A 17,311-nucleotide genomic window follows, 5' to 3' on the forward strand; every position below is an offset into this window, starting at 1 on the left:
CAATCCCGGGATGCCAGGATCATGACCTGAGCCGAAGGCAGTCGCTTAACCACCTGAGCCACCCAGGCGCCCTGTCTAGAAACATTTTAGCTTGTGAAGACTAGGGACGAGCCTGGACTATTGGTATCTACCGGGTAGAGGCCAGAGATACTGCTAAACATCCTACAAATGCACTGACTTAAAAGTTATTACATTCCAGGAAGAGGAAACCCCCAATACCTAAAATGTGTTTAGACTCGTGAGCCTATCTTGACCCACGACCTGATGTAAAGGAAACTTTACAGTGTATGCTTCTCTAATTCCAGTTAATTGTAGATAGTGCTTTATGGTGTTCATAAGGCAGGGGATTACTTTATTTGACCTTTTACTCACTTAACAGAAAAACTCAGTTTGAATATAAAGTCTCGATTTTTACTCATAAACCTCTTTATATTTTGCAATTCCCAATCCAAGTTCTCCCTGAAACTGGTTTGAGATAAAGGGAGGCCAAGATCTCAAATTCACTCCTAGAGATACTGTATTCCATGGGACTGAAAAAATAGGAAATTCGGAGCCTCGGATGACCCTCCCAAGGAAACATTAGATTCTGCTGCTCTTCTTAGGGTCTCTATCAGTCTGACCTATCGGTTTTGACATTACTGCTGCCACCCCCGAAGAGGACTGCCCGCCTGTCTCCGCACAAGGCCAACAGGTAACCCGTCCGGGCAGATTCAATCGGGCAGCCTTGGGTCCCCAAGCACTGCGTAAACTCCCCGCGAACAGCGCTCGTTCGAAGGGGGGGCGGAGCGCGGGCGAAGGGCCAGGGGCACACACCTCTCCCGCGCACTAGGCGCGCCTCGGGGCTGCCCAGCCAGGTCCAGGTTGGAGGGGGCGGTCCCGGAGGCGGGCGCAGGCGCTGGCTCGCGCGCACCCCGGCCCCACCGCCCAGCCCTCCGCCGCGGTCCGCCCTCTGCGCGGCGGGGGAGGGTGCGCGAGCGGCGGCCGCCAGGGCCCGCCCCTTCGCCTTCCCGAGCCGGCGGGCGGCGCGGGGAGGCGGGGCCGCGGGGGCGGGGCCGCGGGGGCCGGCCCTGTCTGCGCCTCGCTGGCCTCGGAGCTGGCAGACGCTCGGGGGAACATGGCGGCGGCGGAGCTGGCTGTCCCGGCGCTCCCCAATAGCGGTGGCGCGGGCGCGGGGGCGCCGTCGGGCACGGTCCCCGTGCTCTTCTGCTTCTCGGTCTTCGCGCGGCCCTCGTCCGTGCCGCATGGCGCGGGCTACGAGCTGCTCATCCAGAAGTTCCTCAGCCTGTACGGCGACCAGATTGACATGCACCGCAAATTCGTGGTGCAGCTCTTCGCCGAGGAGTGGGGCCAGTACGTGGACCTGCCCAAGGGCTTCGCGGTGAGCGAGCGCTGCAAGGTCCGCCTCGTGCCGCTTCAGATCCAGGTGGGTCCCGCGAGAGGGCCGCGCGCCCCGCCACTGTTCCTGGTCTCCGCGCGTCCCTGTCTCCGCCTCCGCTGCGCTCCTCAGGTGCCCCGCGCCGCCCTGGCGCCGGGCCTTGCGCGCCTCGCTGGCTTGGAAGGGCTGCGCCGGGATCGCAGTCCTCGGGGACGGCCCAGAGGATGGGCCAGTCCGAAGGTGACGGTCACCAGCTGTCCTCGCCCGAAGCGGGGGCGTGGGCCTCCCAGCGCGTCCGGGCAGGCGAGAACGCCCCCACGTGTGTGGTCCTCGACCGCCCGCATCCGCTTTGTGTGCCAGGAGCAAGTCCAGCCGCCTGCATAACCCAAGGGCTGTGCGGTACTAGCTGTGATTTTCTGTGGGAGTGCTGCCGAATGGGGTAAAGAGTTGACGCGGAGTGCTGGCCTTAGGGTTTGTTACCCGGAGTTGTGTTTACCACTTGCGGAAACACAAACTTCAGGAGCCAGACCTTTCCCCGCTCCTCTCCCCAGCTTACAGTTCCTGGAGCTTAAGCCTCCCCTAACCTTAAGTGCGTAGCCTCGTCCTGGTAACTGGTTACTGAATCTGTTGATTATATATGCGTCGCCTTCGTTGAAAAAGTCATTTGACTCCAGGACTGTAATACCTTGTTAATTACCCAACTTTCGCTTCACCAGGATTTTCCGATGGTCCTGGCTGAGAAAGTTGTTGCACCTGAGGATTATTTTATAGCTTTTAGATATTTTTTTTTAAAGTCATGCACTAATAACTATGCGGGCCTGTCTCTTGCCCTTTTTACGCTCAGAGGCTTCACTGGAGGATTTTTATTTTTGAAAAGAGAGGACATAAGGTATATTTTAGGTACTACACTATCAGTTGTTCTTTCGTTGAGAAACTGATAAGCCATTTCTTCTGAAGACCAAACTGAAGTTTGGGAATCACACTTAGAAGGCATTTTAATATTCAAGTGTCATATTCTTTTTTTGTTTTTGCGTGTCATATTCTTAAGAGTATTCTCTAGATTTTTTTTTCCCCTAGCTGTAGACAGCTAGCTGCAGAATTGGTTTTGTTTCTTATCACCCCAGCACCCATGCCAGAAGCTTCCAAAGCAGATACTTTTACCTGGATAAATTTCCTATGTTCAGAGGACAAAGGCTATGAGATTCCACTGTTTACCCCCGTGGGGATCCTAGAGGGATGATCTCTGATACCCCAGAATTTGCCCTGTTGTCCATACAGAGAATTGTGAGAATTGTGGTGGGTAGGTGTTTACTACCCCCCCATTTTTATGTCTTCAGGAGTTTTCATGGCTGACACCTCTCTGCAGCCTTCCTTGTCAGTGTATTTAGGTTATTGTTGCCAAAATACCCAAGAAGTTGGATGCACCTTTGACAAATCCATTAATAAAGGCCAGAATCCAAATTCTAACTGAGGAGGTCTGGAGCTGAACTGAAGATGCAGACTTCTTTGTGAAGCATTTCCTGTAGTAGTGTATATATATATAGACACACATGTCTTTATGTGTGTATGTACTCAGAAGTGAGAGGGAAGATAGTTCTTTTCATGAACGTTTTATTATATGTTTTTAGAACCTAGCTGTATGATCCTAGAGACATGGACATTTTATAGCTAAATGAAACCATAGAGTTCATCACAAGAACATTTGAGTGGCAGGTGTAAGTGCCTGGCACGATGAACCCAAACATGGATAAGACCCCATTCTTGTTCCTTACCTGATAACTTAACTCTCATTTTGCAAAAGAGCAGAACATAGAGGAAATTTGCCCAAGGTTCTCTGATAATGGTGGAGCATCAAGTCCTCCCTTGTAGCTGACTAGAGCATTCATCTTCTCTCTTCGTGCTTAATGAAAATATCAAGCAGAATAGAGGACAGGCCACAAACTTGAGCTTGTAATATTTGTTTGGCTGGTGTTCACTGTTCTTTGGAATCAGTGCCTGTCACTCCGGAAGGCTCAAGATGGCCCATCAGTGAGGCCGTGCTCCTGGGGCATGATGGGCCCTTTCTCCCAGAGGCAGGGACAGAGAGCATCAGTTTGGTCCCATGTAGTCCACTGTTTAAATAATATAACTTGTTATTTCCTTGACCATAGGGCTTAGAGCCTCTAGGGCCCTGGCTCACATACTATATATTCTGGAGTATATTCTTAATGTACATAGGGGAGTGACTTTGTTTTCATGTTTTTCTGACTGTTACTGCTATGACCTTGTAAAACGCAGTGGTTTCCTGTGCCATAACTTGCGCACCTGTGGTGGGTTAGCGGTTCTGTGGGGACCGATTGTTGAGACCCCCGGTGTCAGTATGGGACTTCGGAGTGTCGTCTTCTCTGAAATAATCCGTCACAGTGACCGAGTGTCTGCTGACAGCTCAGGTAGCTGAAAACAGCTCATGTTTTATGTCTCTTCGGCTTTGTCAGAATGCTTGAAGTCTGAGGCATTTTGAGACGCAGAGGAAGAAATGTAAAGGAGAGGATCAAATGGTGGGCGTTTGGGTCATTTTTACAACTTACAAATTTTAATTTTTCCAAAGGCATTTCCCAAGTTTTTACTAATGGAAGCATTCAACCCTGGAAACTCCTGTACATTTGATATCCTACCACCACCAGTGTATTTTCCACCTTGTCACCGTGGAAGACAGAGCCCGAACAGAAGAGAGGAAGAAGTGGACGTGATGAGGAGAATGCCAGTGAGGCCATTTTGCCTCTGTACGGAGGAGGGAAGGCTCTGGCAGCTTCGTGTGGGGTGGGAGATAAGGACTTCCCTGGGAAGGTTATTTTGACCTTTCCTGAGATGGTTAATTGGGAAGGGATTTGGCTCCAGCACCTTCACTTTCTTAGAGGTTTATTACTACTGTTATTATTTTTAACAGAGGGCATGACATTTCCTAGCCAGAAGAGACCCCAGAGTTCATGGTGGGAAGGGAGAGAAGACAGGGTTTGGGAAGAAGGAAAGGAATCTGTCCCCCCTTGGGCTCCCTGGTTTGAAGGTGGTGCTTTCTGATTATGAAACCTTTCCTGTGGGAGCACGTAGGAGGAGCAGATAGATAGTAATGCTCAGAAACAGAAAAGAGAAGCAGGCGGGACAGATCCCTGGGAGGTCAACGGTGTCAGGCACTGAGAGGAAACATCTGGATCATGAGGGATGTGGTTGGTCTCTCCCCCATTGGTTCGATGGGAGTGTGTGTGTGTGTGTGTGAGTGTGTGTGACTTTCAAAAAATTCAGCATTTTAGATTACTGCATTGTATGCTTTTTTCCCCTTGTGGAGGCTACCTGTAAATAAGCTGTGTTTGAGCGTGGGAACTATGAATTTATTGATTGATTACATGAAGCCCATTGAAACCTTGAAGTAGCCCTCTGAGGTAGATACTGTTTTGTTGCTTCGTTACAGATTGAGACACTGCTGTTTGAAAATGTAAATGATTTGTCTGATTTCATGTAATTGAATTTAGGGAAATTGAGATTTGGTCTCAGATTCTAATGCCCACAGCTCTGCTGTGTAGGGAGGCTTGTAACCCCAGGGGAATCACGTCATAAAACTCTTTTAAGGGAGTCCAAGCTGGAGCAAGACCTTGCTGTAGCTGTGGTAATCACATTTCCTTGCATGCAAATACTTGTGAGTGAAATAATGATACCCGACTGCCCTTCTGGGCTCTCTCCTGAGCACATCCATGCCTATCTTGTGACTCTCATAGACTACCACAGTTTTGAACACATCCCACTTACAATTTGAAACTTTAATCATTCCTAAAGGTACACAGTTTACTCATTGTAGTAGTTCGCACTAGAACGCTGTTATAACAAAGTACCACACACTGAGTGGCTTCTACAACAGCAGTCTATTTCCACACAGTTCTGGAGGCTAGCAGTCAGGGTTGACTCCTGAGGACTGTGAGGGAGAATCTCTTCCATGCTTCTTTCCTGTCTCTTGGTGGTTTGCTGGTGATCTTTGGCATTGCTTGGCGTATAAACCCATCACCTTCATCGCTACCTTCATGTTCCCAAGGCCTTCTCTGTCCAAATTTCCTCTTTTTATAAGGATGCTGGTCATGTTGGTGTCGGCACTCAACTCACACTCAAGTGTGACCTCATCTTGACTAATTATTTTTCAATGATTCTGTTTCCAAATAAGGTCACTTTCTGAGGTCCTAGGGATTAGGAGTTCAACGTATGGATTTTGGGGGACAGAATTCAACATGTCACACTCACCGTGAATTGCTTTTATGGAAGAACAGAACTGGGGCACGGAGAGAGCATCACTGAGCAAGGCCAGCCTCTCTATATGTGCCCGTCTTGAGTAACCAGGGACACTTAGCAGAAGGGGGACACGTTCCTTGCAGATGGACAGCCACTGTTAGAAAATGGTCAGAACATAGGTGGTAGTGAAGAGAGGGAAATACTGTCATGATAACCATAATAATGGGACTTGGGGGTGAAAAGTCTTTTGACTGTGAAATCTAAGGTCAGATTCCAGCTATGACATTTCTTAAGAAAGTGGACAAAAATTTATACTTGAAATTGATCTCTGAAACTCTTGCTTGAGGAGGCTATTGGCTTTGATCAGTTTTTTGTATTTAAATAGGTTTATTGAAATATGTATTATCTATGTGTGTGTATGTATAGAGATGTTTGTAGATACATAGGTATATGAAAGTGTGTATGCACACACATATTTTTGTATGTGATTTTTTTCATGTTTCTTGAATATGCAGTGATCTGTAATTGCTGTTTTTTCCTTGTGATGGCATTTGGTCAAGTGCACTTTTAATTTGTTATCTTGCAGTTAGAGTGTGTGTCTGAGCAGCATTTTTAGTTATCTACAAGGTTTTGGTTTCAGAGAAATTCATGACTCAAATTAAGAAGTCTCCGGATTTTAGACTCAGGGTTTAATTTAATAACTTACTTGAATTCATGTGGATTTGGGGGGTGGGTTGGTGGGACATGGTGAGAGTTTTTCAGCATTGTTTTTTTGTTTTGTTTTTTTCTCCTTTTTATTGTAGCCTCAAAGCCTTCTTTCTGGCTTATCAATTATATAGGTTATTCATAAAGTAGCATTTTTCCCCCCAACTACCACAGCGTAGGGATAGCTTTTTTTGTTGTTTTCTTTAAAAAAAATAAGTTTTTAGTTTTAGCGTAGTGTTAGACTTACAGCAAAGTTGCAGAGATCATTCAGAGAGATCCTGGATACTTGTACCTAGTTTCCCCCCCGACTAACATCTTACATTACTGGGCACGATGCTGGGCACAGCTGAGGAACCAGCGTTGGTACATATGATTCTCTGAGCTCTACACTTCATTCACATTACACCAGTTTTTCCCGAGTGCCATTTTTCTCTTCTACAATCCATTCTTGGATACTAATTATGTCTGGTTGTCATGTCTTCCTAGGCTCCCGTGGGCAATGACAGTTTTTCAGATTTGTATTGTTTTTGATGACATGATGGTTTTGACAAGTATTGGTCAGATATTTTGGTAGACTGTACCTCAGTTTTGGTTTATCTGATGTTTTTCTCATGCTTCAAATGGGGTTGTGGGATTCTGAGAGGCAGATCGTGAAGGTCGTTCTCCTCACATTTTTTCAAGACGGGACACTATCAGTGTTGCATCCCTGATTATCTCGGTTTTGATCACCTGGCTGAGGCAGTGTCTGCCAGGTTTTTCCACTGTCAATAGTCACCCGACCCCGTCTGTATTCTACTTTGAGGAAGCAAATTACTTCATGCCACATCCAAGGGGATGTCAGGAGTTTGACTCTGCCTTACAGAGAGGAGGGTATCTGGGCATTTTTGATTCACTAAATTATAACCAGTCATCTCTGCACAAAAGCATGCCTTGTCACATTATCTCTGTCGTTTCTGTTTGCTGAAGGTTAATAGGTGAGTTCCTGTACTAGAAGGGTTTTGCAAGGTGGTGAGGATTTTATGGCAGCATTTTCTGACGTCCTCAGTCCGTGTCTACTATGACATATATCTGATGTGGCCCCCTGCCCAGAACAGGAGACCTCACAGCTGAAAGGAGGTAGGAACAGAAACCCCAGGAGACTACAACTCTGAATATTTAGGATTTCTGGGTAGGTAAGGCTTTATTCCTTTAAGTATCCCAGTATTAAATATTTTGGCCATTTTAATATCGTGGTCCTGAAGTACTATATAATTTAACATTTTCTTATTGAGTGTGCTAAAATGATGTCCCAATTTATAAGTTATATACATACTCCTCCACTAGAAGTCTAGATGTGGAACTAGTTGAGTTTTGATCTTTTAGTGTATTTTGAATCTTTTCTCTGTCATCTATCATTTCTTGCCGATACCCCGTTTGCCTATCTCCAGCAGCTTCCGTTCTGATTTGCTGTTTATAACCTTCTGTGAATTTAGGGTCAGGACAACTAAACTTGTTAGGAATGTATACTGAGTTCGTCTGTTAGGTGAGATCTGCGAGCTGGAGATAAAGCTGCTATGAGCTCTAAGTATGATAATGGTTGGCCATCCGGCACACTTACTTTGGTTTACTTGGCCTGCTTACTGCTTTCACTGCTGTGGAATGACGAGAATGGCTGAGTTGCATTGCTCTAATTTGAAATTGACCAGTTGCAGGTAAACCACATTCTGTCGTGTGCCCTAAACACATTGTGGGTGTCTAGGGACCCACTTAGACTTTGAGCCCTTTGATCCAAAATTTAATTTTTCCTGAGAATTTAAAATACATATTTATAAATAGTGATTGGTTTTAAAAATTGTGTCCTAGGTACTTATATATACATGCTCACTGCTTTAGAAGATGATACTTGCATTAAAAATTTAAGGGAGCAAACAGTTAAAGATAGAATATATAATTTAAGATGCTTGAATATTTATTTTAATCATACTTTATTGGCAAAGTAGGGAAACCCTATGCATAGTGTTAGAATTACAGATGGCACTCCCATTCTGCCATGAACTTGGTCTATAGAGTTCACACCAAAGGGTGCTGGGTACCAGAGTTCCTCAGACCAGCACCTAGATAAAGTACAAACTCACTGGAAGGATAAAGGATTCCTTTTAATGATTCACTTAATTCCTGTGGTGACTGTTTCCTGAGAGTAGCCCTCAGTGGTAGGGCCTGTAGGGAGGGTCTAGGGCCAGGCTGGTGGGGAAACCACCACCATGTAATTGGGACACAGGTTTTCTCTAGAAAATTATTAACAGCTATTATCCATGGGTGGTTTTAGGCAAAATGGGAAAGTTCGAGGGGAGATCTAAGGGCTGGCTAGTAAGAGGAGGGGCAAGGGTTCATTCAGGACTGGACTGCTTCCTCTACAGTGGCTTTCTGAAATTTGAGAAGGTAAGAAGAAAAGCATCATGGACCTTTAAGAATCCATGAGTGACATGAAATTCTTAACATTCACCAGTGGTTTTCACTTCTTTTGTAGATTCATACTGAGCCCAAGTTGTTACTGTAGAGCAACTCTGGCAATTAATTAAAGCTAGGTAATCTAATGCCTGTTTTTAACCTTAATTCATTATTTTCCTGATGGTGATGAATATGTTGAAGAATGCAGGTGTCCAATTTATGTCTGTCCATTGAACAGTGGTGATGTGCCTGGCATCAATTCATTGCATTTCTTTTTTGAACTCTGAGAAGTTATTCCTGAGAACAGCATCTTAATATTTCTGTCTTGATGACAGAGCGATTCTGGATTTGTTTCTGTTTTTTCAGTTTTATGTTCCATAGTCTCTGCTACGGATTATTTCCAGGATTACTTTTCGTACTTGTAAGCAGTGCCATCATCAAACTTAAGTTGTTTACTATCGTAACATTTTTACTAGTTATAAAAGCAATGCATATTTTTAAATAACATTTGGGAAGGGTTTTTAAGTAGCATTTGGAGAAGGTAAGAAACCTATGAAGAAAAATATTACCAGCACACATAACTGTGTAACTACTTTCATATATTTGCTTCTACCTTCTATTTATAGTTTTACATGATTGAGGTGCTGTTGAACTGTGCTCTCTTTTTAAAATTAACATTAGATCATGAGTATTTCTTCATAGATGGTTCAGATATTTTGAACACTTATTTTCATATGTTATTTTAGTTCTCTAAAAAAATGTTTCATCATGGGGCTGTTAAAATTGTGAAGTCATTTCTGTATTGTTAGTCCTTGGTTCATTTCTCATTTTCACTATTAAAAGCAATTCAGTCAACATCTTTGTGGATAACTTTTTTTTTTTTTTCTGTAATTCGGATCTCTTCTTTTGGATAATAGTTGTAGAAATTGACTTACTGGGTCAAACAGTAGGAACACTTTTCTCCTTTATTGATCTCCACTGAAAATAAATGTCGTTGTATAACGAGTGCTAAATCATTCTTTTTTCCTCAGCTCACCACCCTGGGAAATCTTACACCTTCAAGCACTGTGTTTTTCTGCTGTGATATGCAGGAACGATTCAGACCAGCCATCAAATATTTTGGGGATATTATTAGTGTGGGACAAAGATTGGTATGTTTGCTTGTTTATTTTTTCCAATTTCCTGAAGCATGATATACATGTATATATTTACAGATATGTATATTGCTAATTATCTTTGGTTTTTGTTTTTTCCAGTTACAAGGGGCCCGAATGTTAGGAATTCCAGTTATTGTAACAGAACAGTACCCTAAAGGTCTTGGAAGCACCGTTCAAGAAATTGACCTAACAGGTGTAAAACTCGTCCTTCCAAAGACCAAGTTTTCAATGGTAATACCAGAAGTAGAAGCAGCGTTAGCCGAGATTCCTGGAGTCCGGAGTGTTGTATTATTTGGAGTAGAAGTAAGTGCCTATTGTTATGTTTGGGATACAATATCATTTGTAGAAGAACTTGGTATTTCGACAGTGCAATTTTATGTATAGACTAGGTGGTAGGTGATAGTAATGATGAAAAACATCCACCCTTTATTGAGTGTTGACTCTTTGCATGGCAGTGGTCTGTATCTCTTCATTCATTTAACACTCCCGGTGACTTTCTGAGCCAACTAAGTACTTTCGGTCTCCCCCTATTACAGATGAGGAGACTAAAACACATGCTGTATAATTTGCTTGAGGCATGTAGCTGGTTAAGGGATGGGGTTGGATTTGAATCTCGGCTGATCAATTCTTGGGCCTTTGCTTTTAATTACTACTTTTGGGGCACATATTCATCAGAGGCATTATTTTTATTTATGTGTTGTAGGATTTCACCTTGGTCATATTTTTGCTGTAGAAAAACCTTAGAAGTCATGTAGTTCATTGTCCTTTATGCTTAAATCACTGACATATCTTTTTTAAAAATACTCCTGGATTCCTCATGCTGATTAAAATGATTTTTGTTTGATCCCTTTTTTTTGCATATGTGTAAAGAAGATATATATGTACTTATTCATAACATTTAAACAGCTATTGAATTACATTTAAGAATTATGAAAAAATCATAAATACAATGAAATCCAAATAATATTAATTTAATATACCTATGATGGTAGGTTTTTATACAGTAGGTTTTCAGAGTAGAAAGATGCAGCCTTAGGTTTAGGTGTGCATTAAATATTTTTGTATCTTGACTTCAATAATAATATAGAAGAAGCCTATTTATATAAATATGTCATGCCAAATATTGTCGCTGAGTTGGGCACTTTTTTTGCTCATTTATCATTATTAGACCTCATACCTAATCAAAATCATCTTTGAACAGTCCTCCAGTGCCAATTTTAATGGCATGTCAGTTGATAATTCTCCAAAGCTCACTCGTCACATGCACATAAGGTTGGCATCCTGGTATTATTGAAATGTGCTTTCATTGCTTATGTAACGGAGCTCTTGTCGGGCATGGTTTTGCTCTGTATTCTCTGCTAATGAATTGTTACAAGTTAGTACCTACAAAGATGGAATCTCTGTAATACATCTGCTTGTGCCGTATACTGGATATTTTCTGCCTTTGTCACTTGTTATTTTTAACTTGGCCTACCTTTACTACTGGATACCTCGTACCAACTTAGTTTTTCTACTTGTTTCTCCGTCTACGGTACTGCTGACTCATTCTTTGTGTTAGGCACTCAGAGTGAGTTCAGAAATAAACCCAACCGCGAGTGGCATCAAAATGGAGTGGGTAGTAGTCAGCCCTAGGAAGGTTATCCAGATGACAGATGAAAATCTTTTTAAAAAAATTCTCATGGAGCTCCAAGAATCTCTTCAAGGATCCTAGTATGAGGAAGCGTGATGTAATCCAATTTCTGACTTTACAGTGAGGAAACCAAAGCCTGAGATGCTGTTTATTTTCAAGATCACCTAGCAAGTTAGAGGCAACACCAGATGTAGGACAAGGTCATGAAAACTGTAGTGCTTTTTCCTGCTTTACCATGTTGTTGCACGTTTGTAAAATGTGTGACTGCATTATTACGTAGGATTTTTAATTTTCTTCCTAGACTCATGTGTGTATCCAGCAAACAGCTCTGGAGCTAGTTGGCCGAGGTATTGAGGTTCATATTGTTGCTGATGCCACCTCATCGAGAAGCATGATGGATCGGATGTTTGCTCTTGAGGTAATTGTCCTGCTTGAAAATAAATTATCAACTTTTCCCAATGAATTTGAAGAATCATGAATACTTCATAGCAATGAAATAGTGACATCTTCAATCTGAGTTTCTTCTAACAACATCGGACTCATCGACTTCCAGAGTCTTGATGGTGCGCTGACTGACCTTTGAGGTCTTGCCACTAAATCTTGTTTTATATCCTCTGTCTCCTCAGATCTAGATTTCTGGTGACATCAAAAGCTCTTGTACATCTTTCCTCATAATTTTGCTTGTAGTTTGATGTATGAACTGGTAAGAGGCATTCTGGTAAGCTTAATCTGCCTCATTGAGAGATTTGCAAATCAGAAACAGCCCACCTAGGTTTAACTCAGCCCAACCCTAGGGCATGGTGGTCCTAAGCCTGGTTCAGCCTCTGTTGGGTTTCCTCGGACTTGAATTTCTGGACATGGGAGGTGTGTCACTGCCTGTGGACACCATTGACACACAGTGTTTCTTGCTGTCTGCCCCGGAGGATCAGGGTGGACCATAGTCAGGGAATCAGAGATGTTTTGTCAGTCTTCCGTAAGCATTTTCTCTTGCAAGACTGTTGAAAAGCAAACTACCACGTAATCCTTTAAAACAAGTCGCTCCATGTTGTGGAGTGTTGTCTCTCTCACGTTTAATTCTAGTTCTGTAATAATTTTAGAGTCGTGTCCATGTGGATTGAGTTGGCATGTTCTTTTAGCTGATGATCTTTACTGAGAATGGGGGATACAGGTATTTTTGTCATCGTTGTTGAGATCCTTCAGTGTTCAGGCCCAAGCTGGCCTATGAACCACTTTCTCTGTTGGATTGCAAAATCATTGCTTTAGCCAAGAGTGTTCCCAGGGGTGTTGAGGTAGAGCACATCAGAGCGTCAGAGGCCAGGAAGGAGCAAAGTCAGTGCAGAGGGCCGATGCAGAAGCAAGTTGGGGCTTGGCAGCAGCAGTTTTTTTAAGGCCCTGGTTGGCTGTCCCTTCTCTGAAAGGAAGGCTGAGCTCCAGAACTTGAAGTGTTTCCATGGAAGTGGAAAACTAAAAACATCCAAAAATAACAATAATCTTGCTTAGAAAGAAATTGCAAGGACTTTTGCCCTCCATTCAAATAAGTTTTTGAGACGTGTCTTTATTATGGCATTTATTACAGAAAATTATGATGGTTGGCACTTCTGTCTTCTCCTAAGACTGGGAATAAAAACATGATGAACCTGTTTACCGTCGGACACTCTTTGAGAAGTAGTCTGATCTCAGTGATTAGTAGGAGTCCACACCCGGGAGGGATAATATGTGTTTGAACGCAGGTCTTAATTTTCGATGGAGGTGTTGTAGTTTGTACCTAACTTATTGGGAGAAAGGTTAGTTTTTTTTTTTCTTTTACCGTAGGAACTTTGAAAGTTAAAGAGCAATCCGGCCAGCTCGCCTTCCCTGTTCCTTTAGAACATAGCTACTCATGGAATTCCTGAGACTACCCATATTGCCTGTTGAGATTATTATACTAATAAGATTTATAGTACTGTTACTGAAATTTCAGTGCCAGGGTTTGTGGCATGTGCTTTCTTCAACAGAATTTTTTGAGCACCGACATTTGTCAGGCATTGTTTTTTTCAACTAGTAATTGTAGAGTAAATGTAGAATAAAATAGAATGAAACCCTCTCTGGAACTTGATACCCTTGGACTTGTAGGGGGGCGGGGTGTGTTCATGTTGATTGGAAATTTACTAGGTTTAGGTTTTTTTTTCCCCCTTTGCCATCTCTGAAAGCCTGGTGGCTTTGTGCCCTTGCATTTTGAGGTTTGTGGGTCAGAATAACTTTGCCTTTGGCCTTGCTGGACTGGTTTTGTAAGTGTAGGGGATGGAGTTTGGAAGCCGACGAAGCCCTATACCTGTGTGCATTAAAGAGCCGCGGTTTGAAGTTTTCACCTCATTTTCAGCCAGGAGAGAAAGAGAGTTTGGGAGCAGGACTGTAGGTGTCCTAATAGCGCACGTGAGTGTGCACAGACCTGCCCGTGTCTGCAGAAGCTGTTGCTTTTCTCTGTCCAGTCGCCTTTCATTTGGGGTTGGCAGGCACCATGGGAAGGTCTGGGAGGCTGTTTGGAAAACTTTGCATGTTGCTGAGCCACGCCTTCTGCTTACACAGGTTTGGCTTGAATTTTTTGAATCCAGTCAACCTTGGCGATATCTCCGTCTTGAAGCTACGGAATACTACGTTGGTATCAGTTGACTAAGATGTGTCTCTGTGCCTCGAGCATCCCAGCCTCCCTCTGCCCCGGTGACCCAACTCAGCCTCACCGGGGAGTGTTGGCTTGGAGTCAACCAGACTGTGGTCAGCGGAGCACTGGGGAAAGCTGGTGTTTTGGGGGTCATCAGCTTTCTTCCTTAGACCTGGGAACAGTTCTCTGTCCTTCCTGCCTCATGAAGGACCTAGAAAGATGAGCGAGAGCTGACCTCTGTCGGCACTTTTGCACATATCAGGCACTTTCACAGACACTGCAAGTGTGTGATTGAGAATCAGAGTGAATCATTGAGAGTCCCCTGGTTGAACCTCGGGCAGGGAGGGACGCCGGGTAGGGCCTCCAGCTGGTGAGCGTGGGAGCCGCGTTTGACACCTGACAGGGCTGAGCTGCAGCTAGTCTTACATTTGCCCCCTGCTGTTCTCTGGGAGGGAAGCACACGGTCCTGGAGATTTCTAAGGGTTTTGATAGGATAGTCAGAAGTGGACTAAAAGGAGGACTTAGTTTCCAGAAGTCTTTAGAAAACTCACTTTCAGGTATTTGTCCCCAACATAAAGGGTACCAGCACGCTTGGGTTTTTTTTCTCCCTCTTTCCTACGTAATCCTGCTTGAGCGTTCTGGTCGGCTGCTCTGCATGCTCTTCTGCACGTTCTGCTGGGCTGAGGTCCATGCTGGCTTCCCGAGAAGTGGGCTCTGGCTTCTCTCTCCTGTGTGCTTGGGGACAAAAAGGGAGAGTTTGCTCTGCCAGTGGGAAGGTTGGGCCTGCGCATCCTCAAGTGTCTGCAGGCTTCACCTTCACTCTACGAGGATGTCCTGGCTCTCGTCCTCACTCCTTCTTCATGAGGAATGACTGCTCCGGGTCTTTTCCTCTGACCTGCCTAGGAATTGTGTCCAACCACCTGTCTTCTCACAGCTGATGGATCTTGGGACAGCAGTTGGCCGGTTTTTTCCCTATGGTTTCTGATAATAGAGACAGCCAGAGAAGACATGTCTAACTCCAGAATTCTCTCTCCTTCCCTTCTCTACCCCTCTCCTGCTTGTTCTCGACTTTGTCTTCTTTGCCCTCCTGTCTCCATCCTTCCCTCCTTGAGACTTCTGTCCTTGCTCCTCTATTACGATTCCACTGGGGCGATTTGGCAAGGACCTTCTTTGACCTTTCAGCGAAACTTTAAATTTTATGCTCTTGTTTCGTGATTCTGAAGTTTATGGTGGTGGCAGTGCTGGTGGGTCTGTTATCCGCCCAGGGGCACATTCTCACACGTTGCATGAGGCTCTCCTACCACCAGTCGTTTCTTGCTTATGAGAAGGACATACATTGCTGTATATCAGATGTATGTCAGATGTTTGGAGACAGAAAAAGGAAATCAAAGATCATTGTTTTACACTCATAGTCTTGATTTCCCTTCTTCTGTCCCTGGCACTTAGAAGTCATAATATTAGCTTCATGTTTTTGCTTATTTCTAGTCCGTATTACTAATATCGAGAATAATCATAAATGGGTTTGTGGTGTGACTAGTTTGAAATCTGTCCCCATCACTGAATTTGATGTTCTGGCTAAGGACCACGGTTTTTACACATGATCTTAACCACAAGGCTAAGAAGCGATTGGACTGTGGTTTTAATAGAGGACACTACTTATTGTGACCCGCCATAGCTTTTGCTGTTATAACACAGTGTTCCTTGTCATGCTCATTTCTTGATTTGTCCTTTTTTTTTTTTTTAAGCGTCTTGCTCGAACCGGGATCATAGTGACCACGAGTGAGGCTGTTCTGCTACAGCTGGTGGCAGATAAAGACCATCCAAAATTCAAGGAGATTCAGAATTTAATTAAGGCGAGTGCTCCAGAGTCAGGCCTGCTTTCCAAAGTATAAGGACATTTGAAGGACTGGTATGGTACTCACCATCAGGTGACAGGACTGTAAGCCCAGACAAGCTCTTGTCTCTACTAGAATTAAAATGTTAAACTCAAAACTTGGCTCCTTTTTTGCGCCTCTTAGTCAAACATAACCAGTTAGACCATTTGGGTACCAGCATTTAGTTACAGATGTCAAAGGCTTCAGGTGCTGCCTATCTTCTTTTTTTTTTTGTTAATGTGCTTTTATTTATTAAAAAAAATTATAATGGAGGTGTTTGTTTTGTGTGTACTGTACCCACTGGTCATTTTTTAAAGTGAATACTCTCGTGATGTTTTCTTATAAATTGTGCACTGTAAAAAAAAAAATGTACCGGTAACGGTTTGACTTTCATAGTATTGTTAAGATGCCTGTTGTAGTATGGACTCAGTGCTTTTACTTTATGAGTAGATTGAAATAGGATTATTAGGTGAGAATTTCAAACAGGCCTATGGATCATGCTACCTTTTGCTTCACAGTGCAGTCAACTACTTGAGTGAGTTGCATTGATCTAACCAAACAAATGTATATTGAATAATTATGTCTTTATCGATGTTGCTAATTTTCTTATTCTAGTTGCAATCACTCATTCTCTGTTAATGTTCTCTCTCTCTTTTTTTAGCAGAATCTTTTACTTAGAAATACTCATTGGGCCATTCTTTGTTTTAATTTTGCAAACAGAATGGTTTGCAATGTTATAAAATTAGTGGAGAGCTGTTATAAGTTTTTGACTTTGGCCGAATGTGTTTGCAACAGTGTTTGAATACATCTTCTAGTATGCACCAGATTTAGCAAAGAGTTACAGGTTGGATAAAATGGAGTTTTCAAAGTCCATATTCTTATTTGGTGTTTTCTCTACCTATCCTCCAAATATTATAGTTAATGCAAAGGCTTGAGTCATGATTTGGTTGTGTTAATTTTGTAGTCATTGCTACCCTTCAATAAATTTATTTTCTTTAAAAACTTATAAGACGGTTCTAAAACTTTTTTTTATATTATGTGAAATATGGAACATTGCTGTCTTTTATATTAAAGTAATTAAAGAAAATGTATTCTGTGAAGGAAATTATTTTGTCCGCCACAACATGGCTCTGTAAGTACTATGCCAGGAATTCTAATACTTATTTCAAGGTGTAAAACTTTTGACATGTAAAATCTCTCAACCAAAGGGAATTGTCAAAGGAAACTCCTTTGCAGGTGGGGCAAATGGATTTT

General features: G+C 43.1%; 1 protein-coding gene across 2 annotated transcripts; it reads left to right on the plus strand.

Moving 5' to 3' along the window:
* Window positions 1-1,084: 1,084 nt before the first annotated feature.
* On the plus strand, window positions 1,085-17,066 carry ISOC1 (isochorismatase domain containing 1). 2 transcript variants are annotated; one of them, XM_027606959.2, is made up of 5 exons: window positions 1,085-1,423; window positions 9,790-9,909; window positions 10,015-10,218; window positions 11,847-11,963; window positions 15,929-17,066. In XM_027606959.2, the coding sequence occupies exons 1-5, from the start codon at window positions 1,115-1,117 to the stop codon at window positions 16,073-16,075; spliced, it is 897 nt and encodes a 298-aa protein (XP_027462760.1). In that variant the 5' UTR covers window positions 1,085-1,114; the 3' UTR covers window positions 16,076-17,066. The 2 variants fall into 2 exon arrangements, with proteins under 2 accessions (XP_027462760.1, XP_027462761.1); XM_027606960.2 differs by lacking the exon at window positions 9,790-9,909 and having other exon boundaries at window positions 1,088-1,423.
* Window positions 17,067-17,311: the final 245 nt, after the last annotated feature.

This window comes from Zalophus californianus, chromosome 5, assembly GCF_009762305.2.
Source record: "Zalophus californianus isolate mZalCal1 chromosome 5, mZalCal1.pri.v2, whole genome shotgun sequence".
NCBI classification, from domain to species: Eukaryota; Metazoa; Chordata; class Mammalia; order Carnivora; family Otariidae; genus Zalophus; species Zalophus californianus.